Source organism: Priapulus caudatus, unplaced genomic scaffold, assembly GCF_000485595.1.
Source record: "Priapulus caudatus unplaced genomic scaffold, Priapulus_caudatus-5.0.1 Scaffold2181, whole genome shotgun sequence".
NCBI lineage: Eukaryota > Metazoa > Priapulida > Priapulimorpha > Priapulimorphida > Priapulidae > Priapulus > Priapulus caudatus.
Window position 1 is genome coordinate 1 of NW_014579242.1, and position 10,142 is coordinate 10,142.

Here is a 10,142-nt window from a genome sequence, read left to right on the forward strand (position 1 = left end):
GCCAACCGGGTTGGCCCCGCCCAAACGGCGGAAGGCAGACGATGAAGAAGTAACAGAAGTGGAGGTGGGGACAGAGCAAGGAACTGCTGGGGCTGAGTGCGAGATGCCTGTCGACCAAGAGCTGGCCGACGCCGACGATGGTGAGTCGGAACGGTGCGACGCACGACCCCCAGCGGACTTGACGCCCTCGCCAGCCGGCAGCGAAGTAGATGAAGTGGGAAAAGCGGGCATGGCAGACGAGACGGCGAGGAGGCACAAGGCCGTTGGAGCCATGGAGCATGGGTACCGACCACGGGGCTTGGCGCAAATGCCGGAGCAAGTGACGCGTAGCCGGCTGCAGGTGCAGCCGCCCGCGTACTACGTCTAGAGAGATGAGTGGCAGCGGGAGGGAAGNACGCAACCTCCCCAGCGGCTGCATTATTATATATATATACTATTACCAGTATATAATATATATAAATATATATATATACGTGGTGATTATACGTAGCCAGCAAGTAAGGAGGCTGTGCAGGAACGTCAAAAATATACGCTATTAATTACACCTACAGGTTATAGGGAGAGCCCATGGGTTAGAGAGAGAGTCATGGGTTAGGGAAGAGCCAATGGGTTAGGGAGAGTCATGGGTTAGGGAGAGGCCATGGGTTAGTGGAGAGCCATGGGTTAGAGCGGAGCCATGGGTTAAGGAAGAGTCATTGGTTAAGGTGAGTAATGGGTTCAGGGAGAGTCATGGGTTAGGGAGCATGGGTTAGGGAAAAGTCTTGGGTTACGGGGCAGCCATGGGTTAGGGAGAAGTCATGGTTAGGGAGCGCCATGGATTTAAGGAGAGTCATGGGTTAGGGAAAAGTCATGGGTTATGGGTGAGTCAGGTTTGGTGAGGCGATGGGTTAGGGAGAGCCATGGTGAGGGAGAAGTCATGAGTTTAGGGAGAGTCATGGTTTAGGAAAGCCAATGGAGTTTAGGGAGGCAATGGTTAAGGGAGAGGCGCATGGAATTAGGGAAGCATGGGATAGGGAGAGCTAATGGATTAGGGAAAGTCATGGGTTAGGGAGAGTCATGGTTAGGGAGAGCATGGGTTAGTGAGAGTCGCATGGGTAGTCATTTCCATTACACAGCGAAGCACAGACGTACAAGACATAAATGCAGTTACAGCTATTTGATCACCGAAAACTCGAAACACTGAGAAACTGTTACCTGTAGAAATCTGTTTATGCATATTAACTTCCAGGGGTATTTATTTGAAAACTAATCGGTGATTAACCGTGACATACATGTAAACAATGCGTTCGCCCACTGCATATTATTGACTGCCCACTGCAATCAACTTTAGTCGGCATTCAAGAAACGTGCGTGGGATGTTCGGACGCACAGGTTAGCACAGGTTCCTGAATCCAGTAGCAGCGTTGGCATACCAAAAATCAATAAGAAGTGGGTGGAGCTTACTTTTGGCCAGTGGTAGTGAACCTTACACATTGTGTTGGCCAGGGTTTATTTACGTGCACGCGTCGTGCAGCACGCTCACTGTTCACGTGCGCTAGGTTGTGGATAATTCTCACATCCCCGCGCATTTCCCAGGAAATATCCCAGCTATGCCCCACATTGCTACATCACTGCCAGGTGCACAGACGCTATTCACCCTGAAGAAAAATAACTTACTTCATAGGACTAGCGTAGGTATGCAAAATAATATTGATTTAGTTGACGTATTCACCTTCTTGGTTTTTTCGAAATTAGTAACTGCACGCTCGCAAAATGCGAGTGGACATCCGAAATTGCAAGCAGAAACAATGGTGAGCGTCAGCATTCGTAATTATGTGCACATAATTTATTAATACTTTAATTTCCATTCAGTCTAACTAAATGACTGGCAATTTTGTTGCACGTAGCCTAGCCATTTTAATCCAGCCACCTGAATAAACGGGTTTCGCATTTTGCAATCGGAAAATTACTGCCTTCATGGCTCTTGGATGTGAATTTTTCCAAGGGGAAAATATGAACACACGTAATTAACCGTGGTGAGCTTTCTGGTGTAAGCGAGTCTTAGACCATGTCTAATTTGATCACTTCCAATCACACCAAATCAGACATTTCGTCACTTATATCGCAATAATATATTCTTGATCAATTGTATATCTTACATATAGGAACACAGACCCTTACTGAAAATGTTGTCTGAAAAATCGACACACGCACTCACGCACCAATTATGCCCTGGTTTCCGGCGGACCAAACATTGTACAATAAAATATATGATTAAAACATTAATAATAGATTTACCTATTAAAGGTCGCAAATTATTAAATCATTAATTTCGTAGTATGCCTTCGCTACGATGGTGAATTGATATTTTTCCGAACGCTCCCATCCGCACCAGCCCAATCCAGGGCACCACACCGGCGAGTCACGCTCACACCAAAGGCCACTCCCATTTTCGTCTGTCCTGTTTCTATCCTTTCTGTGTGTGTCTCTTCGCTCTCGAACCCGTCGGGCGGCTCCTCTTATCTTGCTCTCATCGATGAAAACAACCGCCGTCAGAGCCATGAGCAGACTTAATCAACAGCGTCGAGACATTGCGCCGCAACTAAACCACGCCCGCCAATCCCAAAGCAGCACGGGACAGACCAAGAGAGGAGGAGACCGAGGAGAGGGGCGGGCGCGGGCGAGAGAGAGAGGTAAGAGGAGAACTAGAGAGAGAGAGGAGAGAGTAGAGGGGGAGCGAGGGAGAGGGAGCCGAGATAGGGAGAGGAGAGAGAAGAGAGACTGTGCGGCGGCCGCCGCCGGCCCCGGGATCGGCAGTAGTCATGTATTCTACTAAGAGATTTTTCGCTAGCAGCGCGACCCAAAGTTAACCCAGGCCATTGTCTATGTAGCGCCAGTGCGATGACAATTGTTCAGAGGTGCAAAGAAAGCGCGTTTTGTGTCGGGGAAGTATTCCAGCCAGCGTGGCGCGTAGTGACGGTATTGTTGATCCGCCTGCGGGTTGACCTAGGCGGCATGGAATCCTCCAGCAAAATATTAATATTCTGGACGCACCGTCCTCGGTATTAACGCGAGTTCTGAGTCTCTGCACGACGTGCGCATGGGACCGTGTAGTGACCTCCGCGCGCCCACAACCCGCGTCGGCGCGGTCCTTCCTGGCCTCCGAGCCCGAGCTGTGAGGGCCCCCGGGCCGCCGATGCGTGCGCCTGAAACATTGCTTGTACCCGGCGTCCCTAACCCCTGCTCCGTCCGGCCCTAGCGGCCCACCGCAACAACACCTCGCCGTAATGGCCCCGGGGAAAGCAGAAAGCGGTGCACGTGTTCTTGCGCCCTCACAACCCAAATGGCACCCGTATCACGCAGTCGCTCTCCCAACCGCCAGTTGACTCGCCCGTGCCCCAAGGCTCAGCAGCACCAATGCTCCGCCTCACCCCACCATGGCTCTCCTAACTCGATTGCTCTCTAAGAGGGGGTCGCAGGGGCTGCTCCATAAACGCCCATGCTCCCTACCGACTGGCCTCTTCCGCCTACCATGACTCCCTAACCCATGCTCCATACACTCCATGGCTCTTCCCTAACCATTTGCTCCCTCTAGACGTGCCATCTGCTCACCTAACCCATGCTCCCATAGGCCCATGGCTCTCCGCCTAACCATTGACTCTTCCTAACCCATGCTCCCGTAACCGCATGCTCTCCTAAAACCCATGACTGCTCCCTAACCCCATGGCTCTCTGCTAACGCTCACCCATGTCCTAGCCCATGCTCTCCCTAACCCAATGACTCCATCCTAACCCAGCCCCATTAACCCATTGCTCTCCCCTAACCCATGGCTCTCCCTAATGCCTATTGTCTCTCCCTAACGCCATGACTCTCCCTCAACACCATGGCTCTCCCTATAACCTGTAAGTGTATATTAGGGCGTACATACGTCTGCACTAGCCTCCATTTACTTGGCTGCTACGTATACATCACACACATCACAGCCACAGCACACACACACTCACAACACACACACACACACACACACACACCACACACACGAACACAACACACACACACACACACACACCACACACACAGCACGCACCACCACACACACACACCACACATCAACACACGACAGCACACGACACACACATGACACACACACACAACACATCCATCACACAGCACACACGACACAACTGTGCACGCACACATACACACACATGCCAACACACACACATCACACACCCCACCACGACCCCACGCAGCGGGCCACACACACACCACGGGGCCGCGGGGCGCCCGAAACAGCCACATGCATGAGAGCTGAGCTACGTAGCGCTCACAAAGAGCTAATAAATACCCCTAGATGGCACCGCAAGCAACGGGGAAAAAATAGGTCGCTATGTTAACCGAAAACAGTTATTCCGCGTAGGGCGTTTGCCTCCCGCGAGCTCTACTAAATCGCGAATGGTTCATGTATTGTGCATTAAGCCCAGAAATTCTTCTGGGGCTGCCTCTAACAAAAACAAACCCGCTTGGGGGGTCCAATTACGATATCTCCTGGGCGAGATATCGGCTGGGCGCGTAAAACGCCTCGGCCCTCCCAAGCCGTGCAACAAACGTCCGCCTCGGAATGAGGCCCCAATTCATGTCCGCCCGATGCCCTTCCAGAACCCCCGGCTAATCGGCCGTCGGTGAACGTTTCTTAGCATTATTCGTCGGGCTTTTCCGCCCAACTAAATTTTATGACTATTATTTTCGGGTGGCAGTGTCAGGGAGGTGATTTCGGGGGGGCAGGTCCGGCCTATTCCCGTAAAATCTCCCATTCATCTTTCCTAGCACCGCTAATCCGCGTCATTAATGAGCCGGCATGGTTTTTTTTAATTAAGTCTCTTAACCACACGCAGTCTAGTAAAGTACCAAATTGGCCATGTGAGCATCAATGTATCGCCGCTCCAAGCGTGACCGGAACCGATAGCTCGAAATGCTAGACGGCGTGGAAGGATGCGGCCTAGAAGTGGATTCGATGCCGGCGTGTGTGCATGTGGAGGGAGGTTTAGGAAGCCGATATGGGCCTCCCCGCCTTAGCGAGTATCCCGTATTGAACAAGCGAGTGTCTTGTTTTTAGAGAGCAAAGAGATTCTGCTTAATGCAAAACCATGGAAATTTTTCATGTACTGAGGATCTCGGCCCAAGGCTAAAAAACGTATGGAGATAGATGTTGTGCCGTTGAATAGGCAACTATTTTGGCGCGTTTTTCCGTTGTATCACTCTCAGGTATTATTGCAACCGGGTCTTGATCAAATTACTTATGAGTAAGCCGATATAAATCCATAGTCTACCAGCTGAATATATGCAGCTACGGTACTAGTTAGTAACAGGCGGAGGGTGTCTATATTTATTTGATCGTTGAAATTCTATTATGCATAGCCCCGGAGCCGGCCATTCATAAACGGTTCGCGCACGTCATTTCCCATTTTAAAATCAGCGGAACGTCAGGACGGTAAAGAACATAAATGCGCACGTTACGTGTTGAATTTTAGTGAAACACCGCAGAATGAACCCCGAGGAATTCCTATGTATACGGGCCTGAGTTGGGTCTGGGTGGGATGAACGGGCTGGAATGAGGTGGGGATGGGGGGGGGGCGCACCCGCCCCACACACACCGGGCCCGGCTCTATAGTTGTTCTGCGTGAAGAGCTACGCAGTGGCCCGTCTGTTCGGGATCTGGTTGGGTTCGCGCTGCTGGTTCCGCCCCGAGCTGTCCCCTCGACGGGCCCGCGCTTACCTCCGGCGGTTTTGGCGTGAGAGCCGGCCCCCGGTGTCGGGGGGCGGGTGGTCCGCTGGGGCGAATGATCTTAAACGTTGAGAAGCGGAAGGTTTTCTGGGCCAAGAACGGAAAGCTCCGATTCCATGTTCGATTTTTTTTAGATGTGGCGTTTAACAACTATAGTCATGACCATTCAAGCCCCACGATACACGCACGCACCACCCATATGTGCGTATACGGCGCATACGCAATATGCTCCGTGAACACTCACAGGACGGACGTATATTAGCATATTACCAGAAGGGCTTGGTCGCCATTTCATTGATGCCGCGCACCGTGTAGCGCGTGCAGTGCCGTCTGAGGAAAACTTCATAATATAGTCTTGCTGTGAGGGAAGGGATGGAAGACTAAGAAAAGCGCAGCAGGGAAGATAGCTGGGGGTGGTCAGGAAGGTAAGAAGGAGGCCTACGCCCCGAGGACAGGGGGAGGCAAGGGGAAGGTACGCCGAGGGCGTATAAAGTTAGGGTTTTGCGTACCCTAACATTGTAGGCGCGCTCTTAATTATTAAACACAGTTTGCTCGATAAAAGTTTATTAGGCGAAATCTATGCGGAGATTCCCCCTAACCATTTAAATGCATATTCATCACAAAATATTACTCCTCTGGTGAGATATGCGCATGCGCTAACACACTAACGTAGAGCCAGATTGTGTACTGGTGGTATACGCAGCGCAGGCGACAGATACCACATCCAAGTGTGGCTTTAGGCCACTCGTCCCCGCCGGTGGCCTCCAGCCCCCGTCCAGCACACAATAACCCTTTCGTGACCGAAAATAATTCTTTTGTTTACGTATTTTAGTAATGCTGAAACAAGTTACCATGCGTCATGCCGATTGTATTCCCATATTATATATATCATATAATATCATATAACATCCCACTCGGTAAGTTATTAGTACACGTTATAGTGTTAATTGGCGTTATATTTGTATACGGGGCCTAAAGCCACCTAAATAGAATTGTAATAATAGTTTGTATGGGGCCCAAGCAACTATCTAGTGTAGCAGATTCGCTTTTAGAATCGTGCATCCGATGTGCAAGTTTATTTCACGGGAGATGGCGCTAGCGCGAGGACGATTCAGGAGAGGGGAGAACAAAGGAAGAAAAGGCGCGAAGGAAGAAGATACGCCTGAGAGTGATGGCGGCCAGTTGTGTTTTAGAATGCGTCCGATGTTAATTACTTAACCGTGCGCGTACTGTAATTTGTAGTGCTTCGTAGTGCGCGTACGGTACTAGTAGTAGTAGTACTACCACACTACTACTACTAGTGTACGTGGTATGTGTACGTATGTAGCCAGTATGTGTACGTATGTAGCTGTATGCTGTAGGTAAAATCGTACGTGTTATGGAATATTGTAGGATTTGTAGACTGTTGTGAACGTAATGCAAGTTAACTATACGGCTAGCGTAGTACGGAGGGAGGGAAGGAAAACTTAATCTGTGTGTTTATTAATTATGAGAAGAATCGTGACACTATAGTATAGGGTGGAGAGTTCCACTCTAGTGTGCTGTAGCCAGCAGACTGTGGAACGCCACTGTGTTTTGTCGTTTCTGCTATGTGCATCTTGTGTTTCTCCTATATTATATGCGTGTGTTTTCGCCTCTACGGAATGACTTTTAGCAATTATTGTTGACGTTCGTAAGCGATTTTAGTTTGCGCTGGATGTGCAGGCGTGGCTGCAGTTACTGCCTACTTTACTTATCACTTCGTGACCGGCACCCCCCCCACTGCCTGTGCGACCGAAAAACCGTTACATTGGAGCCGTAAACCAGGATTGCGACGTGATGGCGAGACGACGAACGACACGCCAGACAGTCGGGGCCGAGTTGGAGATGCAGGGCGTTGCCGTTGGATGGGACCAACCAGACGCCATCACTCCGCGAGCAATGGGAGGGAAGAAGATATGGCAAAGTTTCCGAGGACAGTGTTAGAGATGGGGGACGAGGAGCGAAAACGAAAGTTGGCAGCCGGTCGTGAGCTGCTGGCGAAGTTTCAGAGTACAGTGTTAGAAATCGGGACACGAGGAAGCGAAAACGAAAGTTGGCAGCCGCGTCGTGATGCTGCTGGCGAAGTCTTAGAGGAGAGTGTTAGATGGAACACGAGAGCGAAAACGAAAGTTGGCAAGCGGTCGTGAGCTGCTGGTGAAGTTTCAGAGGAGAGTGTTAGAGATGGGACACGAGGAGGCAAAACGAAAGTTGGCAGCACCGTCGTGAGCTGCTGGCTGAAGTTTCAGAGGGCAAAGAAAAAGGCAAGAAGCGTAAGCGTGGTGACAGGCATGCGTGACGCGAAGGCAGTTCGGATGCAGAGAGGCGTCACGTCCACCACCTTCGCTCCCTCACGCCTGTATTATTGAGAGCGCATCAATCCTTGTCAAGTGCAGACGAATCGGCTGATGAGGTGGTGCCACACGGTGGCGGCGACCGTCGGAAGCCGACGCTGCGCGACATGCAGGAGGTTCCCGAGCACTGTCTTCTAGAGAAAGTGCTGAGTGAAAAGGAAGCCTCGCTGTCGGGCCTGCAGAAGAAGCTGAGTGAGAAGGAAGCCTCGCTGTCCGTCCTGCAGAAGAAGCTGAGCGAGAAAGAAGCCTCGCTGTCCTGCCTGCAGAAGAATCTGAGCGAGAAAGGAAGCTTCGCTGTTCCTGCCTTGCAGAAGAATCTGAGCGAAGAAAGAAGCCTCGCTGTCCGCCTGGCAAGAAGGAGCTGAGTGAGAAGGAAGCCTCGCTGTCGGCCTGCAGAAAGAGCTGAGGCGAGAGGGAAGCCCGCGGTGAGCACGCTGGAGAGCTGCCAGAAGGAGTAAGGATCTCTCCGTCGCGAGAAGGAGCCAGCGCTAGAGGGCGCTGTAGCGAGACTGCGCGAGGTGGAGAGGGAGCTGTTCCTGCTGCGAGAGGAAGCAGAAGACCGCCGGGAAGGCGAGCGAGGCAACCATCTCGTCGAAGCAGAGCAGGCGCTCGACTTCATCAATGCCGAAGTGGTGACCCTCAAGACGGATCTGCTCAACTGGAAGAGACCGACGCCGCCCTTGGTAGCACGCATGGTCCAGCTTACGGCGGAGGTGGAGCACGCGCAGGCGGCAGAATACGTGGAGTGGGTGCGACGAGCCACGTGAGGGCGTAGTGGAGGATAGGCAGAGACATCCCGGCGTGCCCCAACGAGTACAGTGAGTGGGTATGCGGCGCCACCCGTGACGCCTATGAGCGAGCGGAAAACCCTCGGTCGTAGCGGCGGAACGCCAGAAGCAAGGCTACGACAAGCGCGTCCAACCATCGGCCCTGACGACCAACACCTGGGTGTGGTACTTTTACCGCGCCCGAAGATGTGAAGTTAGGCCGGCCTTTGGACGGGCCCGTACCTCGTCTGAAAGACGGGGGTTCGCTGAGATGGATCCAGGCGACGGAAGAGGGACCGCCGAAGGGAAGGACGGTCCCACGAGGGCGACTCCCAGATGGGGAAGCTGGACGAGGCCAACCGGGTTGGCCCGCCCAAACGGCGATGCAGACGATGAAGAAGTAACAGAAGTGGAGGTGGGGGCAGAGCAAGGAACTGCTGGGGCTGAGTGCGAGATGCCTGTCGACCAAGAGCTGGCCGACGCCGACGATGCGTGAGCGGAACGGTGCGATGCACGACCCCCAGCGGACTTGACGCCCTCGCCAGCCGCAGCGAAGTAGATAAAGTGGGAAAAGCGGGCATGGCAGACGAGACGGCGAGGAGGCACAAGGCCGTTGGAGCCATGGAGCATGGGTACCGACCACGGGGCTTGGCGCAAATGCCGGAGCAAGTGACGCGTAGCCGGCTGCAGGTGCAGCCGCCCGCGTACTACGTCTAGAGAGATGAGTGGCAGCGGGAGGGAAGAAGAAGAGACATACGGTGGCACTAGGATAGCTGAAGCTGGGGTAGAGATAACACTGCACGAGTCTGCGGGGAGGAGGAAATGACGAAGCATATGACGCCTCGTGAGTCTCCTGCGAGTCATGACCACACTCGCGGGGATACGACTCCTCCTTTCCAACGCCGCCGGATGTGTTAGCGGAGCGGACGGGGATGGCACGTGTCGATCTGGAGTATCGACGCGGGTGGTGGGGTCACGCCCACTGCCGTGTGGCAGATATCGCCTTGCCCGCGTAGACCCGCCGAGGAGCGGGTTGCGTGTTGTCACCCTGAGCGCCGGCGACGTAATTTGCTCTCGACTGACTACACAGATGGTGCTGGCAGAAGACGCACAGCCGAAAAAAGCGAAGCCCACCTTGTCGCCGTGGGTCATGGACTCTTCCCTCTTTGTGGAACACTCATAGCACGTGGTGATACAGTGGCACTTGGTGAGACTGAGACTGAGACAGGAACACGTGGT

The 10,142-nt window shown here is 52.7% G+C and overlaps 1 protein-coding gene across 1 annotated transcript; it reads left to right on the forward strand.

The window, feature by feature from the left end:
- Positions 1-34: 34 nt before the first annotated feature.
- Positions 35-9,884, forward strand: LOC106818357 (the record flags this gene model as incomplete). The annotated part of the gene is given in 2 exon segments (XM_014823073.1): positions 35-393; positions 9,647-9,884. A coding segment is annotated over 1 exon segment (333 nt), but the record flags the coding sequence as incomplete, so codon positions are not given.
- Between the last annotated feature and the right edge of the window lie 258 nt (positions 9,885-10,142).